This window comes from Phascolarctos cinereus, unplaced genomic scaffold (genome assembly GCF_003287225.1).
Source record: "Phascolarctos cinereus isolate Bilbo 61053 unplaced genomic scaffold, phaCin_HiC Scaffold_5;HRSCAF=322, whole genome shotgun sequence".
In the NCBI taxonomy this organism is placed as follows: domain Eukaryota; kingdom Metazoa; phylum Chordata; class Mammalia; order Diprotodontia; family Phascolarctidae; genus Phascolarctos; species Phascolarctos cinereus.
The window spans coordinates 151,339,091-151,359,427 of NW_027555958.1; the positions used below are offsets into that span (position 1 = coordinate 151,339,091).

Here is a 20,337-nt window from a genome sequence, read left to right on the forward strand (position 1 = left end):
GGGAGACCGACCGCACGCTGAGGGGGTAGGCGCCATCTTTCTTAAGGGGAACGGGAGGGTGGGAGGGACATAGTGATCGCTGATTGGCTGCTGTTCTGTCGTGCTTGTTGATTGGTTGGATTTCTTTGAACGGCCCGTCTAGGAGAGAAATTTCATTTACTAGGGAGGAGAACGGAGTTTGGGGTTCTCTTCAGAGCCGTGGTTACTATTGATCGTTCTCATCCTCATCCCATGGGTTTTCATTGAAGAATGAACTCTTAAGACTTGGCTTGAACTTGGCTGATAAGGAAATCTGTTTTGAATGATTTCATAAGCGTTATTGCTGTTCAGTTGCTTCAGCTGTGTCAGACCCTTCCTTACCCCATTTGGGGTTTTCTTGGCAAAGATACTGGAGTGGGGTAATATTTTTCAACATTAGTCCTTTGGAATTGTGGTGGGTCATTGTGTTCATCAGAGTTACTAAGTCTCTCATGGTAGATTATCTTTAAAATATTGCTATTACTGGGTAAATTGTCATCCTGCTCACTTCACTTTGCATCAGCTCATAAAAGTTTTCCCAAGTTTTTCTGAAATCATCCCCTTCATTATTTCTTTTTTTAGCTAGACCATGGGGTTAAGTGACTTGCCCAGGGTCACACAGCTAGTAAGTGTTATGTGTCTGAGGCCAGATTTGAACTCAAGTCCCCCTGAATCCAGGGCCGGTGTTCTAGCCACTGGGCCACCTAGCTTCCCCCCCCTCATTATTTCTTACAGCACAATAGTGTTCCATCACATTCATATACAATAATTGTTCAGCCATTCACCAATTGATAGGCATCCCCTCAGTTTCCTATTCTTTCCCCCACCATCAAAAAAAGAGGGAAAAAAGCTGCTATAAATATTTTGGTATATAGGGGTCCTTTTCCTCTTTCTTTGGTCTCTTTGGGATATGGACCCAGAAGCAGTACTGCTGGGTTAAAGGGTATGTACAGTTTAACGGCTTTTTGGGTATAGTTCCAAATTGCTTTCCAGAATGGTTAGACTAGTTCACAGCTCCACCAACAGCGCGTTACTGAATTTATTTTCCCACATCCTCTCTAACATTTGTCATTTTCCTTTTCTGTCATCTTAGCCAATCTGATAGCTTCCAGGTGGTGCCTCAGAGTTGACTTAATTTGCATTTCTTTAATAAGAGCATTTATAGCATTTTTTCATATGATTTGATAGCTTTGATTTCTTCTTCTGAAAACTGCCTGTTTATATCCTTTGACCATTTATCAATTGGAGAATAGCTCAATATTAAGTTGCCTCAGTTGCTTATACATTTTAGAAATGTTATCTTTCTCAGAGAAACTTACTGCAAAGATTTTTTCTACCAGTTTCCTTCTTTTCTTCTAATTTTCACTGCACTGGTTTTGTTTGTGCAGAAGTTTTTAAATTTTATGTAATTACAATTGTCCATTTTACCTCCTGTGACCCTCTCCATCTCTTATTTGGTCATGAACTCTTCCCCTAGCCACAGAACTGATTGGTAATTGCTTCCACGTACCAGTAATTTGCTTATTGTATGATCCTTTATGTCTAACACATGCACACTTTAAGGTTATGTTGGTATATAGTTGTCAGGATCAAGACCACCCCTCTCTTTTTACTATTAGGAGACACCCTGTTTTCCAGAGGTAAGACCTCGCAAGCAAGCTGGGCACTGAGCTTGGCATAACAACAATCCTTTGCATTCACCCTCTGGATGAACCCTGCTGCAGCAAAATCCCAGAATTATTTCACAACAGCACCTGGTGGTCTCTGAGCTTGAACAAGCACCTGTAGGACCCATGTTCCAGGCATGAAGCCCTGCTGTGAATCAAACTTTGTCTCATTGTAGCTGTTACCCCTCATTGTCAGGGCAATAGCTCGTGGCATAACCGTTGGTATACGTATTGAGATTTACCCTCACTAAAGCAAGTCTCCTACTAAAGGAGGCCCTGGCAAGCATCTCATTTCCCTCCTCCAAAGGAATTAAGAAAGCTTTTTGTCTAGCTCTTTGGTTTTATTTTATTTTATTCCTTAGAGTTAACTGTGGCTGTGATAACCTATGTGAGAGGTTAACAGCAGTTGCATAACCTCTGTGACTTTTTGGTCATTTTCAGAGTTGACAGTGTGAAATGTTGGTATATGCCTAGTTTCTGCCAGACTGCTTTCCACTTCTCTATTAGTAATTTAGAGGGTTTTTTTAAAAATATGGTTGCTGAATTGTTCACATGCTGTTAACTACTAACAGCTATTGTGGTTGTTTCAGTCATGTCTGACACTGTGTGACCCCATTTGGGGTTTTTTTGGCAAAGATATTGGAATGGTTTACCATTTCCTTTTCCAGCTCATTTTACAGATGAGAAAACTAAGGCAAACAGGGTTAAATGACTTGACAAAGTCAGCAGTGGGAAATAGTGTAAGATAGGCTAGAAAGGTGAGGTGATGTCAGATCCTGGAAGCTTTTGAATACCAGGACACTTCGGATTATGTTCATTCGGTAATTGAAGGAGTTTTAGCAAAGCAGTGAGGATCCGTGGTCATTCGGCCACTGATGAGTAGGCTCCCAAAGGAGTCTTGAGTTTTAAAATGACAATTAGTGCTTTAAATAAACATTGTAGCCTAATTATTCATTGGGAAGTGGAAGTAAAAGAAGAGAAACATTTCTCTTGCTAAAGTAAATGATAATGCATTGTATGGGTACCAAAAGAAAATGAGTAAAATTTTAACTTTACCTCCTCCCTGGATCTCAGCACCCAACATTTACTTCTATAGAAATAATAACAAGCATTTATGAAGCGCTTTAAGGTTTGCAAAGCGCTTTACAAAAATCTCATTTTATGAAATGCAAGACCTATCCAAGTCAAGAGATGTGTGTGTGTGTGTGTGTGTGTGTGTGTTGTGTGTGTGTGTGTGTGTGTCTGTGTGTGTGTCTGTGTTCTGCGACCCGCTTCCTTGTGCACTCTGCATTCATCAAAGCTGCGATCCCTTTCCAGGCTAAATCAATCCTCAGACCCCCAGGAGTCAGATCTAACCCCTAGCCCAGTTCCTTCTCTTGCCCCAGTAGAGACAAAGCTGCTTGGAGTCTGGGCCCCGCCCAGTCCCAGGCTCCAGTCTGCGCAGCCTCTTTCCCCCAGGGCGTGCAGGGCCTGCCGGCTAGTTTCCAAGGCAACGACTAAAAACATATCTTGCAGGTGGCTGTGGCGGGAGGTGCAACCGGCCTTGACAACGGAAGCTGTGGAAGCTGCTTGCTGCAGTGAAGTAGTAAGTACTATTCTTCCCGGAGGAACGGAGACCTTTCACACACACCCTCCATCCCCCCACCTTCCCCCAATCCCTGCTTATACCCTCTATGGCCTTTCCCTTTTCCAATTTTCTTCCACACTCACCTCTTTTGTGAACCTGGATAGGTCTCCTGTGTGGTAAATAGAGCTCTGGTTTTGCAATCGGGAGCAGGGTTCGAATGTGGACATTGATGTTTACTTACTGCGTGTGATTTTGTACAGCTCATCTCTGGGCCTCAGTTTCCTTATCTGTATAAGGAAGGGGGGGGGTGGCCTAGATGACTTTTAAGAGCCCTTTTAGTTCTAAATAAGAAGCATCTTTACCTTCCTTCCCCCCTTGCAAGAGGGTCCCTGGTTTAGGGCGCCCCTCAGGACTTTCTGAGTTTCCCCTTTTTGTAGATGAAGTCACATGTCTCTACATTATAGGAATTTTAAAATCCAATTCAGTTCAACAGACTTTTGGAACAAACCATCTGGTCAGTTCTACATTTTGTAAAACAATCAAGTGTCCAGAGTCATGCAGAAAGTCAGGCATTGAATTCTAGCTTCTGTCTGCCAATAAAGTATTCTTTCTGCTACTCCAATATTGCATCTTTCTCAGTGCACCAGGCTGCATTTCAAGGCTTCATTTGATGCAGGTTTTAAAAATCTATTATCCTGCAAACCATGATATTGAAAATCTAGCTGTGATATTCTGCCTTTCTCTGTTTTAAAAAAAATTGTTCTGAGATTTTCTGAAAATTCAGTAAAGTTAAGTACTTTCCTTATCATTTCTAAATGACTAAAAGTTTTCTGTAGATGGTCTTGGGTTTTAATTGGAAAACTACCCTGGCACCAAGTGATCTGCTATTGTTTTCAAGTTTCTCATGGATATTTATAGCCATGATTTAAACAATTGTTGCTGTGCTTGAAGAGTCATAAGGTTTTGAAAAGGATGCACATGGAATGGCATTCTGGAAGTAGCAGGTTTGACCAGATAGGGACTTTGTCTAAAATTTTGCTTCTGCAGCCCAGAATTTGAATTCACATAATGACTCACATTATTTTTCATGCATGGCAATGAATGATTTGTCTTCATAGAACTCTGTAGATAGAATCTGATCCAATAGCATCAGGCATTAGTCACTTTTAGAATGATCTCAGATCTAGAGCTGAAAGGACTTCAGAGACATCTTAGTCCACCCCTGTCATTTTAGAGATGAAAAGACTGAGGCCCAGGTGTGTGAAATGACTTGTGGATGTCATACAGGTAGAAGATTAGCAAAAGTGGGATTTGAACCAGGGTCCTTGGACTGCTCCAGAGCTAGTGCTTTTCCTTCTATAACATATCATGAAATAAAGATTAATAAAGGTGTATGCTGGGGCAGCTAGGTGGTGCAGTGAATAGAGCACTGGCCCTGAAGTCAGGAGGACCTGAGTTCAAATCTGGCCTCAGATACATAGCACTTACTAGCTGTGACCCTAGGCAAGTCACATAACCCCAATTGCCCAAAAAAATAAAAATAAAGGTATGTGCTACTTTAAATTTATCAGGCGAAGAAATAATAATGTTATTAATGCATTATAAACAAGCTTCATTCCCAAGTCAAGTTTTCTTAGCTAACACCATCTGAGCCAGGCTTCCTCCTATTCACCTTCATGTTAAATATCACAGAAATATGTGAAGTAGATTATAAGCTCCTTGAAGGCAGAAATTGTTTCATTTTTATCTTTTTACATTCAGCATTTAGCTTGTGACTTATAATATAAAAAAAAAAAAAGCTAAAACAAATTTGGTTTTTGAGTGAGGCAATTTGGGTTAAGTGACTTCCCCAGAGTCACACAGCTAGGAAGTATTATGTGTCTGAGGCCGTATTTGAACTCAGATCCTCCTGACTCTAGGGCCAGTACTCTGTCCACTGTGCCACCTAGCTGCCCCTTCAAATAATTTTTTTTAATTGAATTGAAATTATACAGGCAGTTCATTTATGTAAGGTCCTCAGTAGCTATCTTATTCATAACAAATAACAAGTTATTTTCTCTATGTAGCTGTTACTGAAATATAAAAAAGAACACAAGAGGGGGAAACTTTCCAAAGAGCTTTATTGGGCTTCTATATGTTCAAAGTTATTGTACTTTTGATTACCCTTTCACTTTCTTGAAGCCTGGGGCAGAGGAATTGGGCTCCTGAACTCTCAGGCTCCACCTCTAATCAGTTATGTCTCCCTTTCTACACTAGGATTCAGTAGTTTTCCACGGTTAAATTCATCTAGGGAGATGTATTGTGCCTTCCCTACTAGGAATGAAATAATTTTTTAAAAATATTTTTGAGAGGGGACAGGTGTGTGACGCAGTGAATAGTGCACTGGCTCTGAAGTGAGGAGGACCTGAGTTCAAATTTGACTTCAGACACATAACACTTACTAGCTGTGTGACCCTAAGCAAGTCACTTAGCCCCAATTGTCTCACAAAATAAATAAATAAAAAAGATTTTTGAGAAACTGCAACCAAACTCATCTGCAAAAGTATTATCATTAGCTAAATGTTTAAATGGAGGTTAGTGGCTTCCTACAAGGGAAGATTTAACCCTTCTTCCCATCCCCCCAAATATCTTCAGATTCTTACTATTTTGAAGCCACTCACAAACACAGTCCTACACACACACACACACACACAGCCATTCCCCCATTCTGTTGCCATTCCTTCTCATGATTTTGTATGTCAGGTCAACTCAACAACTTTTGTATATCAGGTCTGCTAGTTCATCCAGGTTATTTACATCCCCATACCCACCCCAACTCCATCCTATTATGTATGGTCTCAGGTCTCTGTAAAGACCGTTTTTAAGGATTTTTATAGACCAAATGTTAGTTAAGAAATGTATCTTCATTTATAGCATAGTTGCAAAGTAATTGTTTGCTCTACAACAGTGCTTCAGCTAAAGTTGGGGTGTTTTTGTGGAGCTAGTCATGAATGGTGTTAGGTGGGGCATGATCACACTGCATTATGAAGCGCCTTACTTTCCTATGTAAATATAAATTGTAAACCTTGTGTCATTGTCATGATAAGACTAATGTCTGCTTGGGCGAGATACCCTAGCACATACAATAGAAAATAAACAAATATTAAAGTTTTCCAGAAGTGTAACATCATGAAGTACAGTAGGATCTCTCAGTACAATTTTGCTTTGTTGTCTATCAAAAATGGAGGTTACTAGAATTATAGCAGTAATCTTCTGTGACCAGCTCTGTGACGCAGCACAACATCGTCTACAGCATGCACAACTGTAAAGCTAAATTACATAAACTTAAGGCTTATTTAAGAAAGCATTTGTCGAGATTATAGCTTCTTATAATTATGGGATTCTTCAGTAAAGATGTGCTCTAAGGGTACTTGTTATGAGTTTAGTGGTTGGAAAAACACTAAATGAAGAAGAAATGGCATGAAGCAAGTGTAGTGGCAGTAGTAGAGTTAAAGGTTTCCTCTTCTGTTGCCCTTGTATTTTAAGAGCACCAAGAGAGATCCCTTGCAAGTAAGGGGTAAATTAAATCACCTCTGAGATCCTCTCTGAAATTCTGTGATCTGTTGATCACATTTAGTTCACATGAGCTGAATAATCCATAAACTTCCAATGTTTGATTCAGCTAGATCAGTTTGCCTACTTGTCAAGTTTCATGGAACTGCCCTCTTGTTACCAGTCTTGGGCAGTCAAGAAAGTCTCATTATTGTAAATGATGACATAAATCTGGGACCAACCAACAAGACTCATTGTTCTCTGCCATTTCATAGGAGAATTTGTTTCCTGTTAATCTAGGTGTGTCTGAATAGCCATTTCCCCATCATGTAAAGGAAAATTACAGCAGTGATTAAAAAGGCAATAGACTTGGGCCATTTGGGGAAGTGAAAGACTTAGAGAAGTTTTCCACTGTAAAAGACACAGTTCACCTAGGAATCATAAGATGGTTCCAAGACAGTAGTTTTTAAAACCTACTTTCTATGTCCTTAAGAATTTTCTCCTTTCTAATGCATTGTTGGTGGAGTTGTGAACTGATCCAGCCATTCTGGAGAGCAATTTGAAACTATGGCCAAAGGGCTATGAAACTGTGCATACCCTTTGACCCGGCAATACCACTTCTAGGTCTATATCCCCATAAAAATGGGGAAAGGACCCGCATGTACAAAAATATTTATAGCAACTCTTTTTGTGGTGGCCAAGGATTGGAAATTGAGGAAGTACCCATCAATTGGGACGTGGCTGAACAAGTTGTGGTATATGAATGTAATGGAATACTATTGTGCCATAAGAAATGATAAGCAGGCAGACTTTAGAAAACCTGGAAAGACTTACATGAACTGATGCTGAGTAAAGGGAGCAGAAGCAGGAGAACATCGTACACAGTAACAGCAACATTGAGCAGTGACTAACTCTGATAGACTTAGCTCTTCACAGCAACGCGAGGATCTAAGACAACTTCAAAAGACTCATGATGGAAAATGCTATCCACATCCAGAAAAAGAACTATGGAGCCTGAATGCAGATTGAAGCATACTATTTGTGCTCTCTCTCGCTCTCTCTCTCTCTCTCTCTCTCTCTCTCTCTCTCTCTCTCTTTCTCTCTCTTTTGATTCTTCTTTTCCATGGTTCCTTCCATTGGTTCTAATTCTTCTTTACAACGTGACTAATGTGAAAATATATTTAATATGAATGTATATATAGAGCCTATATTAGATTGCATGATGTCTTGGGGTGGGGGAGGAGAAAATTTGAAACTCAAAATCTTATGGAAGTGAATGTTGAAAACTAAAAATTAATTAATATTAAAAAAAGAAAGAAATGATGAACAGGTGAACTTCAGAAAACCTGGAAAGACTTACATGAACTGACGCTGAATTAAGTGAGCAGAAGCAGGAGAACACTGTATAAGTAACAGCAACATTGTGTGATGACCGACTTTGATAGACTTAACTCTTCTCAGCAATGCAAGGATCTGAGACAATTCCAAAAGACTCATTATGGAAAATGCTATCCACATCCAGAGAAAAAACTATAGATTCTGAATGCAGATCAAACCATACTATTTTCTCTTTTTTGTTTGTTTGCTTCTTCTTTCTCATGGTTTTTCCCTTTGGTTCTAATTCTTCTTTACAATATGACTAATGTGGAAATATTGTACATGTATAGCCTGTATCAGATTTCACACTGTCTTCAGGAGGGAGGAGCTGAGGGAAGGGGAGAAAATTTAGAACTCAAAATTTTGTAGAAGTGAATGTTGAAAACTAAAAACAAATAAATAATTTTTTTTTAAAATAATTTTCTCCTTTTGACTCTTTTGGTCCTTCCTCCTCCCTCAAAGGTTGGACCAATCCTTTCTTCCTCTGTTTCCTTCCAGAGGTAACATTCCTTTCTGACCAAATTCCTTTCCCTTCATTCAAAAAGATTGGAATATACTCAGGTTTTCTGTCAAACTGGGGAGTTGGTTGGAGGTCTGGAAGTAATAACACAATGCCTTGGATGGTGTGGCAAAAATGGAAGAGAGATGGGGTTGGGCACTAAGTAATGGCCTGGATGTTCCTGTCCTGCATTAGGCAGGGTATTTAAGGGAAGGAAGAAGCATTAATGATACTAAAATATTTTGAGGACTTGGCGGGCACAGTTATGCAGTTATAAAGAGATTAATTACGTATGAGACTAGGAAGAATAGCTACTTGGTAGGTCTGAGTTCATGCTTAAAACAATGTTGTTTTGGTGTTATGGGTTCTTTGGGGTATTATTTCTTTCTGTCTGCTGCATATTTACACTTGAAGGAGCTCTCTGTGATGATTCTGTCTCCAGCTCTTTAAATGGTTGTGATTCTGATCCTACTAAGATGATCATTCCTTAATGACCTTACTGAAGGAGCTAAGGCACATGACAGGAGGACCAGTGGAAGTCAGGGAAGATCGTGGGCTTAAAAAAAAAATCTGCTAGCTAAGCAGGGAAATTTAATTATGGTTGGGATAGAAAGGATAAATAAAAGGAGGACTATGCCCCTTTCTTTGCATATTTTTCTTTGAAATGGTACCATGAGAATCTGAGAAGCTAAAGTCATAGTAGACAGTTAATCAAAAGCATTTATAAAGCATCAACTTATATTTTTATGTAGATGAACTTTTTGTAATAACAGCCTTCACCCAGCCACCTGCTCCTTGTTCAGGAGAGTCTGAGCCTGTCCAGTTCTTCTACATGAAGGCTCCTTTGACTAGCATCCTTTCCACATGCAGTAAGAAGTCTGACATCTTCCCTCCCTCTACTCAGCAAGTATTGAGAAGTTGTACATAGGCTTGTTATATATTGCCAAAATTGTCTTTGTAAGCATTCTCACGCTACAATCTCCCAACACAGTAGCTTCTGGCCAGAAATAAGATCAAATGTAGGTCCACTGGGGCTTTCCATATAAATTTCCTATCACTGCTGTAGGATTTCAGTTGATGCATCAGATCCAGAATTCAGCTGATTTCCTAAAGGAATATAGATAGACCTCCCAGCTTCTCAATTTGACATGGTGAGTTCCTTGAATTTGCAATAGAGTTTCACAAACTGTTAACCATCACCAGCTAGCAAATGTGCTAATTTCCTTCTTAAGAAGGATCTTGCCTTTCTTTGATACAATCTTCCCTCCACAAGAGAGTCTTGAACCTTCTTGCTACCACCCCATCCTCAAGAAGTCTCAAAACCGGTGTCCAAGTGCACTCTCCAACTTTTAATATCTTCAGATGATGCTGGAATTCACACTGATTTCAGATAATTTATACAGCATAAATAGTATCTTATCTGTTTCTCCCACTCCCACTCCCATGCTTCAGAAAGAATCTCACATCTACCCAAATTGTCCACAATCATCCAGGGAGTTTTGCTCTGGGTATTAGACACACCCAACATCAGAAATCTGTTAGGGGGAATCTAAGCTTATCATCTTGCTCCAATATTCCAAAACCTGGATAGACCCAGGGCTCATATTAACTTGGCTTGTAATCAATCACAGTTTATGGAGTGGTACAACAGATATCAGTACTTAAGTACACAACCATGCAAGAATGGTAAGTAATATGTGCAGTACTCACATAAAGTTAGAGGATTAGCATAGAATTAGAAGTACTGTGACACAGTAATTCCAGAGCTCTACCCACTGCACTATCTAGAGCATTGATCATGCATCTTCCTATTTTTCTCCTGCTTGATTACACCTAAGAACTCTGACAGCTCCTGTCCTTCAGTTTTACCTGCTCCCTCAGACTGTGATCTCATATATGCCTTCCAAATTCAGAGTGACTCTGCAGAATTTGGCTTTCTGAGCTTTCTCCCTAGCTGTGATCTCTGGCCTATATATCACTTACTATCCTGGCCTGATTACCATTTTTGGCTTTCCCTGACTTCCTTGTCCCATGGCCACCCATGCCCCAGTGACAATAGATGTCAAAGAATTTTAATGTTGTCTTCATCTGTAACTTGGATTTGCACATTTTCTAAGGGTCTCCAGGATTTGGGGATTTTCTATATGCTGTGATTTAAAGTCATACTGCAACTGTTCATTTTGATTTTCCTTTTATATCCTCAGTCTTCTTTAGGATGATCAGAGGAAAAAAAAGTCTTTGATGTTTCTGTTTATCACTCAAAATATATGGGAGAATAGGATGAGTATTTTTATTCAAACTAATTGTTTTGCCACCACTCATACTGGTCAGTTCTAACAATCAGCAGCAATTTTTGAAAAAAATAATGCTTTGTGCCAGGCATTATGTTAGGAACTGAAAATACAGACAAAAATCCCTAAAAGAGCTTAAATCCTGTTGCGTTATATATTTGAAGTCAAATCACTGACTTCCTTCCTATCCGTCCTGTGAGTTATCAGTGGTATAGCTTGTACTCTAGGATGTAGGTGCTATTAATGATCGGCTTTTGACAGTTGAGGAAACTGAGGATAACCACGTCATATACCATCATAGACATCTATGTAAGATCCTGAATTTGGTATCGGGAATCAGCTAGGAAGCTCTTCTTTGAGGATATAAAGGAATGCAGCTATAAGTCATTCAGGTCAACGTTAATTGCCATTGCCCATGATTTATTAATCTTCTTGAATTCAAATCTGCCCTTACCACCATCTGTGTAACCCTGGGCAAGTCACTTAAACCCTGTTTGCCTCGGTTTCCTCATCTGTAAAATGAGCTGGAGAAGGAAGTGGCAAACCAGTCCAGTATCTTTGCCAAGGAAACCCCAAAAGGGGTCGCAAAGAATCAGACTTAACTGAAAAACAAAAATTATTAATAGTAGTAGTAATAATAATAGTGTTCATTTACTTTATTTACTTATTATGTACCAGGCACTGTGCTAAGTGGTTTACATTGTCTCTTTTGATCCTCACAAACACCCTGGGAAGTAAGTGCTGTTAATGATCTCTGTTTTACAGCTGAGAAAACTGAGGCAGACAGAGATGAAGTAACAGACCTAGGGTCATACAACTAGCACATGTCTGAATACACATTTGAACTCAGGTCGTCCTGACTTCAGGCCCAGTACTCTATCCACTGCGCCACCTAGTGGTCTCCATGTATCCTACACCCCTTCTCTCTACGTGCTTTCTGACCTGTGGCTTGGGATTTGAGACGCTACCTTGTCTTGTCAGCTCAGAATTTTGCATTCCTTTGCTGCTAGACTTCCCACAGTATCTTTCAACTGTCTCTTGAGTGTCCTGCTGAGTCACTGACTATCTGAGCCCTTTGATTTCCAACACAGACCCATCAAAAGGAATATGGCATAGCTCAGGTGTTTTCAGAAATGTAACTGTCCTTTACCTTGCCATGCATTCATCAGCACCAATTCCTTTGTCACTCCTTAGTTCAGAGTTTCAATGATTCCTTCTCAACCTCTAGGATAAAAGATAAACACCTTTGTTTGAGATTTAAAGCCCTTTACAGTCTGGCCCCAGCCTATCTTTCTAGACAGATTTCACATTATTACCTCCTTCCTACACTCTGCATTCTAGTGAGACTGGCCTGGCTGCAGTTCCACAGACATGGCATGTATCTCCTTACATACCATCCTCTGTGTTCCTCATGCCCTCTACCTCTTGGGAGTCCCTAGTTCACTTCAAGGCTCATATCAAGTGCTACCTTCTCTAAAAAGCTATTCCTGATCACCCCCCACACACACACCCATTAGTTCTTTCCCTACCCCAAGAATGTTTTATGTGTATGCATTGTGTATTTCCTTATGTTGCCTCCACCCAACTCCTTATTCGCAGGAAATATTTCTTTTTTGTAACCTTAGCACCTTGCAGAGTGCCTGGTTTGCAGTAGGTGCTCAACAAATGTGTGTTGAGTTATAGATAAAAATGCTAAATAAACTAAATTTGAGTACGCAGGCAATAAATAAAATTACTTTTTATTTCAAAAAGCATTGCTGAAATCAAGCATAATTTCATCATGAAACACTGAGTGCTCACTTTCCCCAGGGATCCTTGCTATTAAATTAGCAATTCACCCTCTTTTCACTCCCCCCTGCCTTTCCCCTTTTCCTGGGCGATGTGATGTGCAAATTCAGGCAGTAGGAACACCTCATCTTCCCTTTGTCCTGAAGTGCCTTTTGTTCTCTGTCTATTGTTATTTTATCATGTCTTATCCACTGCAGACCTAGAAGAATGTCACTGGTGTACCCTGCCCCTTTTTAGCACTCCTTGGGGAGGCAGCTAGGTGGTTCAGTGGATAGAGCGCTAGGACTAGAGTCAGGAAGAGCTGAGTCCAAATGCAACCTCAGACACTAAATGTGTGACCTTGGGCAAGTCACTCAACCTCTGTTTACCTTAATCCACTGGAGAAAGAAATGGAAAACAGCTCCAGTATCTTTGCGAAAACTTCGTGGACTGAAGAATCAAACATGACTGAACAACAACAAATATACACCTGGGGTTTCACTACCCACAATTCTTTCATGCTGTCCAAGAGATTTTTGTTCAGTCATTCAGTCATGTCTGACTCCTTGAGACCCGACTTGGGATTTTCTTGGCAAAGATACTGGAGTGGTTTGCTATTTCCTTCTCCAGCTCATTTCTATAGGTGAGGGAACTAAGACAAACAGGATTAAGTGATTTGCCCAAGGTCACACATCTAGCAAGTGTCAGAGGCCATGTTTGAACTCAGGAAGATAAGTCTTCCAGACTCCAGACCTGGCACTCTATCTACTGCACTACCTAGTTGCCCCACCTGGTACATAGTAGGTGCTTAATAAATGTTTATTGATTGATTGGTAGTGCCTTCTCTCTTTTAATTATTTCTTATTTTTCTCATATGTAACTTGTTTGTGTTTATTTGCTTGCTTTTTGTTTCTCTCAATAGTTTGTAAGCTCCTTGAAGACTTTTTTTTTTTGCCTCTTTTCTGTATCCCCAACATTTAGCTCAGTGCCTGGAACATAGCAAGTGCTTAATAAATGTCTGTGGATAACTAACTGTCTGACTTTAGACCAAATGAAACAGAAGGCCTGTTGCCCAGCCTCTTAGTTATATATTCCTTTGAATTACTGAATGTTACTCAATTCTCTGCTGGAGTATTAGGATCCTGATTCAGAGAGCCTCTGATTAGTTTTTTTCTCTTGGTGTATTTTCATTATCTCCTCTGTTAACCTGAAAGTTTGGTTAAAGAAGGCAAACAAGTTAGGTGATACATGATTATATAGTTTATTCCCTTTCAGTTAGCGAATCATGTTAACATGGAAGCCAGAATGTGATTCTGACTCGGAGATTAAGCAAAATGAGAGGGGTTTTATACAGTTTAGAATGATCCGACTCAGGATGTCTGTGTTACAGAAAAAAAAAAAGGTATAGCCTCCATATGTTTCCTAACATACAACATAAAAAAAGGAAGTTACCTAACTGCATAGATTGTAAATACAATAGAAGAATGTCAAAGTATCAATCAAAATTGTAGATCCGGGATATGTGTTTCCTCTACAAAACATATGTCTATAGGATACAAAACAAGGAAAAGTCTCATTAATCAAGACAGTGTTTGGTCCCAGACATCCTGGGCTCAGTGATGACGAACAGGAAGAATGTTGGTGAGCTCCACCTGGTCCTGAAATTTGCTAACACAGGAAGGGGTGTTTTTAGTTCACTCAGAGAGAAAAAGATTAATTCAGGTTTTTTGGCCCTTATTGGGGCTCAATTGATCTCAAATGATTATCACCTCTAATCCCTCCATCCCCCCATTAATTGCCCTTTGTTATTTCTTACCCTAGAAATGGCTTCTTTAAAACCAGAGGAGGAAAAATTTCCTTTTGTGGATATATTCGATGAGGATGAAACTGAGAGAAACTTTATGTTGTCCAAACCTCTCTGCATCATTATATTTGGGAAACCAGTAAGCTATCATTTCTAAATTTCCATCTGATACACATTTTGTTTATTTTGCCCTATCATAATCTGTGTAAGTTGTCTGATAAGCATGAAAACAACATACAAGTTTAGCTGGGTTGATTTTTCTTTAGATTGCTTATGTGAAGTCAGTTTGAAATTACTGTAGCCATTAAAGTGTGCCCCTTTTTTATATTTGTTTCAATATTTGGAAAGTTTTATTTTGCCCACAAACTAAAGGATGATTCATTTTACGAAAAACAAATTTGTATATCTGGATTTCAGCAAGACATTTGACAGACTGTCTCATGATATCCAAGTGGATAGTATGGCATAATGTGGAACGAATTAATAGTATACTTAGGTGGATTTAAAGCTGATTGTTCAATCGTACCTAAAGAGAGTTAACTAGTAGGTTGACAGCTACTTGTAGAGAGGTCTCTACCAGCATACCCTAAAGGCTCTCTCTCTCTCTCTCTGTCTCGGACAAAGATATGGCTGCAATTTTTATTAAATATATGGTCTATGTGAAAGGGAAAAGGATAACTAATTCATTGATGGAATCAGGATCCAAAAAAAAAAAGATCTCAATATTTTGGAATGATGAACTACATTTAATAAAATTACAATTACTTAAAACCATCTATGATTGTGTTAGTGTGGGTACTCCCTCTGCTGATGCAGGTTGCAACCTCTCTTTGGCTTAGTAGAGAATCTTCAAGAGTCACTGGGGATGAAAATTTCATCCTTTTGAGCCAACCTGGTGAAAGCTTCTCTGAATTTAACTAGACTGATCTTTAGATAATAGAGAAATACCTGAAGTCCCATATTCAAGTTCATTAGGAACCGCCAGAGCTTGTCCATGGCATTTGAGAACCCAGAGTCATCTACGTACCACCTGAAGAAACAGAGAACCCTGAAGTGGAGCTAAATGATAGAAATTGTACTTCCCTTTCCTACCCTACTTTTTTACCCAAGGTGGAAAAGGCTTCTTTTTAAGTGAAAACAGGGTAAAAGAAAATATGCTAATGAACACAGAAGCAAAGAATATGGATGAACCCAATAATATACCATAAATCAGGAGTTCTTAGTGTTTTCTGTGCCATGATCCCTTTGACAGTATGGATCCATACTCAGAAGAATGCTTTCTAATTAAATGCATAAAAGAAAATCCGTAGGGTTGCAAAGAAAACCAATTATTCTGAAATACAATTATATAATTTTTTTAAATTTTTCATAGACCTGAGGCAAAGAAACCTGCCTTTAGCTTTCTGTAGTAGAAGCAACCCAAAATATACTGATATATTGCATATATTATATAAAAAAAAGGTTGGAAATAATTTTAAAAACTGACAATATTTTTCAAAACAAGCTTTAAAGGTTAGAATATTCACAGGCTTGCATTTTATTTATATTTGTTACATGACTGTTATACTGATTTTAAACTAACATATGTTTTTTAAAGGGGGTTGGAAAGACAACATTAGCCCAAAAAATATCACAGACATGGAAATGTACTCTTGTTGAAGGTAAATATTATCTACACTGCTATCATAACACAATCATATTGATATATTTTACACTCTTGCTTTGCTTAATTTCTTGTTTGTAGAACTTTAGCGTTGGAAAAGATCTTAAGAGATCATTTCATTCATTTCTATGTCTCTTGGAAGGACTGTATCTTAATATACTAGGAAGAAGTTGATATTTTCATGCAATGACTCACCAAAAGAATTAATGAAATCTTCTCTGAAGGTTTTTATAAAAACTAGGGCCAAAACTATATAGTGGGTGCTTAATAAGTGATGCATAGATTGATTGTCATCTATAATTACTGCTTTGAGATCGATGTGGTCTTGCCTGCAAGTAAGGAGATGAAAGGTGTATTGTTTCCAGGTCCCTCCAGCTCTATAAATCTATAATTCAAAACTATCTCAGATAGAAGTGAAATACACACACATTCATAAGTCTTCTTTTTAAAGAAGATTATTCTACAGCTTTCCTTGCAATATATTTTAGAATGTAGTCATCCTCACTACCAAGCAGAATTCTTTATACCAAAATCATAATCCTACCATGTAAGTAAATCCTGCATCTTAATCCCACTTCTTCTTCTTCTATTCTCAGGCAATAAGGGAATAGCTCATCAGTGTCCTCCAAATAATAGTCTTTCATTGATCTGAAGAATAAGATTACTGTTCAGTCTTCTCTTCTCCTGGCTGAAATACCAATATCTCTAACTTCTTAGGATTTCTATTTCTTAGTTTTTTAAACTGCCTTTTTATAACAGTGCTTGCATATATGCTATTTATTCATTAAATTGATATCATTACACTGAATGTAATCACCACACCTTTTGGAAAAAGATAAGAGAGTCACATCCCCTCTTTTATTTTTTTCAAGATGGGGTGGGGACTTCTTTAAGTGAAAACATAAGTCGTTGATTTTCCAGTCTTGGCTCTAAATTTGTGTAGAAGTTTTATCACCTATCTCAACCTATCTCTAAAACAGGTATATTAAAGTCATTTTCATCAGTGCATGAACCTCTACTGTGGTAAGGGCTGAAAAAGAGGACGAGGAACAAGAGGAAGAAAAACTACATGAGGATCTAAATGTATTAATTGATTTAACTAAATATTTTACAATGGCTGGATTCTGTCTCCTATAAAAGTCTAATCTACCCTGAGTTCACCAAGATTTTAGAGCTATCCTATGGCAGCTTATCAGCTCATATCTGTCCTCTTAATCACTTTATGCCTTACATGGAAATTCTCCCTGCTGGACTTTTGCCAACTTTGTATGTATCTCCTCTAAACTACTGGGTTAGTTTATTGATAGTGAATGACTATGTGAATTACTTATAAGTACATGTGGAATATATTGATATACCTTAAGTATTGTGGTTATTCAGTCATTTCAGTTATGTCTGACTCTTCATGATCCCATATGGAGTTTTCTTGGCAAAGACACTGGACTGGTTTGTCGTTTCATTCTCCAGCATGTTTTATAAAGGAGGAGCTGAGGCAAAGAGGGTTAAATGATTTGCCCAGGGTCACACAGCTATTTTGTGTCTGAAGCCACATTTGAACTCAGGAAGATGAATCTTCTTGACTTCAGGCCCAGCACTCTGTCCGCAGCACCACCTAGCTGCCCCACATATTTAAGTATACTGAATCCATTCACAAAATAATACAAAGGCTATTTTACCCACATGTGTATAGTGGCTATTCTATTGTTTGTTAATTGTCTCACGTGAATTTTTTTAGCACTACCACTTTTAGAAGAGCATATTGCTACTGGAACTCAACTTGGAATTATGGTAAATAAACATAAATTACTAACTTTATTTGCAAATGAAGAAGCAATACATATATACATGCAAATATGTTAGAAAGTAATGTGTCATATCTCTAATTGTCTTTAGTTGAATGATTTACTCATTAAAGGACAGAGTATTCCAGATGAACTGGTTTTGAGGATATTGTTAGAGAAGCTCCACTCTCTGGAAGTTATTCACTTTGGTATGTTTATTTTTATACGTGTCTAGTTATATCAGTACTGCCTTATCTTTAGTCTAATCACTTAGATATCATGTTGCAGTAGTCCTATGTGATAATTTTGAATAACTCTTTCAAGGTTGCGCATTCAAAGTCCTCAGCCCCTTTGAAAATTTTGCCTATGGGATGACGGCAGTCATTTTCTTTTAATAATACTTTATTATTTTTCTCCAGTTACATGTAAAAACCATTTTTAACATTCATTTTTTTCAATTCTGAGTTCCAAATTCTCTCCCTCTGCCTATCCTTGTCTCTGAGATGGTAAGCAATTTGATATAGGTTATACATGTGCAGTCATGCAAAACATATTACATGTTAGTCCTGTTGTAAAAGAAAACATAGATTAAAAAAAAAGATGGTGGTAATTTTAAAAATATACTCTGACAGCTGTCTACCACTACCACCATCATCATCAATAACAACAAAAAGCATTTATTGAGCATCTACTATGTACCAGGCATTGTGGTAATAATGATAGCTAGCATTTGTATAACATTTTAAGGTTTACATAAGGTTTACAAATAATTATCTCATTTTATCCTCACAACAATCCTAGAAGGTAACTGCTATTGTTATCCCCGTTTTACAGATGAGGAGGTTGAGACTGTCAGAATAACTTGCCCAAAGTTATACAGCTAGTAAGTGTCTAAGGCCAGATTTTAACTCAGGAATTCCTAATTCCATATCCAGTGCTTTATCCACTGTCCCATTTAGTTGCCTACAAGCTGTTCTAAGTGCTAAGGATACAAAGAAAGCCAATAACATGGTCCTTGCTCTCCAAAAGGTGACATTTTACTGGGGGAGACAACATATAATTAACCATGTGCAAACAAGCTACCAAGTAAACAGGTGATCATCTCAGAGGGAAGGCACTAGAAGTTGAGGGGATCAGGAAAGGCTTCTTAAAGTAAGTAGGATTTGAGCTGAGTCATGAAGGAAGCCAGGGAATCTAGATGTGGTATATAGCTGGTAAAAAGGCAAGGGGTTCAAAGATGGAATGTCATGTGGGAGGCACTTTCATCTCCTGGTCATTGTTGAGCATTCTGAATATGGGAACTTTTTACTTGAATTATTTGTTTTGGAAGGTATAGCTACCTGTAGAAAGCCTTTCTCCCTACCACCTTACAAGGACATATCCCAGCCCTCCAGTTTTACTGTTTTAAAAAAATATTTATTTTTTCCCAATTATATATAAAGATAATTTTTAATATTCATCTTTCAAAATTTTAAGTTCAAAGTTCTGTCCCTTCTTCTCTTCTCCCCCCTCCCTGAGATGATAAGCAATTTTATATAAGTTATACATGTGAAATCATGCAAAACATATTTCCATATCAGTTATATCGTGAAAGAAGAAAGACCCCCCCAACCCCCACTCCAAAAAAAGAACAACCATGGAAACAAGTGAAAAATACTGGGCTTCAATCTGCATTCACACTCCATCAGTTCTTTCTTTTGAGGTGGATAGCATTTTTCATCATGAGTCCTTTGGAATTATCTTGGATCATTGTCTTGCTGAGAAAAGCTAAGTCATTCACAGTTGATCATGGTACAGTAATGTTGTTACTTTGTATAATGTTCTCCTGCTTGTGCTCACTTCACTTTGCATCAGTTCACGTAAGTCTTTCCATGTTTCTCTGAAATCCACCAGCTTTCTTAGAGTATTCCATTACAATCATATATCACAACTTGTTCAACTATTCCCCAACTGATGGGCATCCCTTCAATTTCAAATTCTTTACTATCACATAAAGAGCTGCTATAAATATTTTTGTTCAAGTAGGTCCTTTTCCCTTTTTATAAATAATCTCTTTGGGATACAGATCTAGTAATGGTATTACTGGATCAAAGGGAATGCACAGTTTTATAGCCCTTTAGGCATAATTTCAGATTGCTCTCCAGAATGGTTAGATCAGTTCACAACTCTACCAACAGTGCATTCAGTGCATTAGGGTCCCAGTTTTCCCACATCCTCTCCAACATTTATCATTTTCCTTATTGTCATCTTAGCCAATATGATAGGTGTGAGGTAGTACCTCAGAGTTGTTTTAATTTGCATTTCTCTAATTAATAGTGATTTAGAGCATTTTTTCATAGCGTTGATTTCATCTGAAAACTGCCTGTTCATAT

The 20,337-nt window shown here is 38.4% G+C and overlaps 1 protein-coding gene across 1 annotated transcript in view; it reads left to right on the forward strand.

The window, feature by feature from the left end:
* The first annotated feature begins 3,204 nt into the window (after window positions 1–3,204).
* AK9 (adenylate kinase 9) overlaps window positions 3,205–20,337 on the forward strand; it is a 137,467-nt gene continuing 120,334 nt past the window's right edge. Inside the window, exons 1-5 of the mRNA XM_078155579.1 lie at window positions 3,205–3,270; window positions 14,539–14,660; window positions 16,119–16,182; window positions 17,920–17,972; window positions 18,078–18,174. Of these exons, the coding sequence (XP_078011705.1) occupies window positions 14,541–14,660; window positions 16,119–16,182; window positions 17,920–17,972; window positions 18,078–18,174 (334 nt within the window). The 5' untranslated portion in view covers window positions 3,205–3,270; window positions 14,539–14,540. The remainder of the gene's footprint in view (window positions 3,271–14,538; window positions 14,661–16,118; window positions 16,183–17,919; window positions 17,973–18,077; window positions 18,175–20,337) is intronic.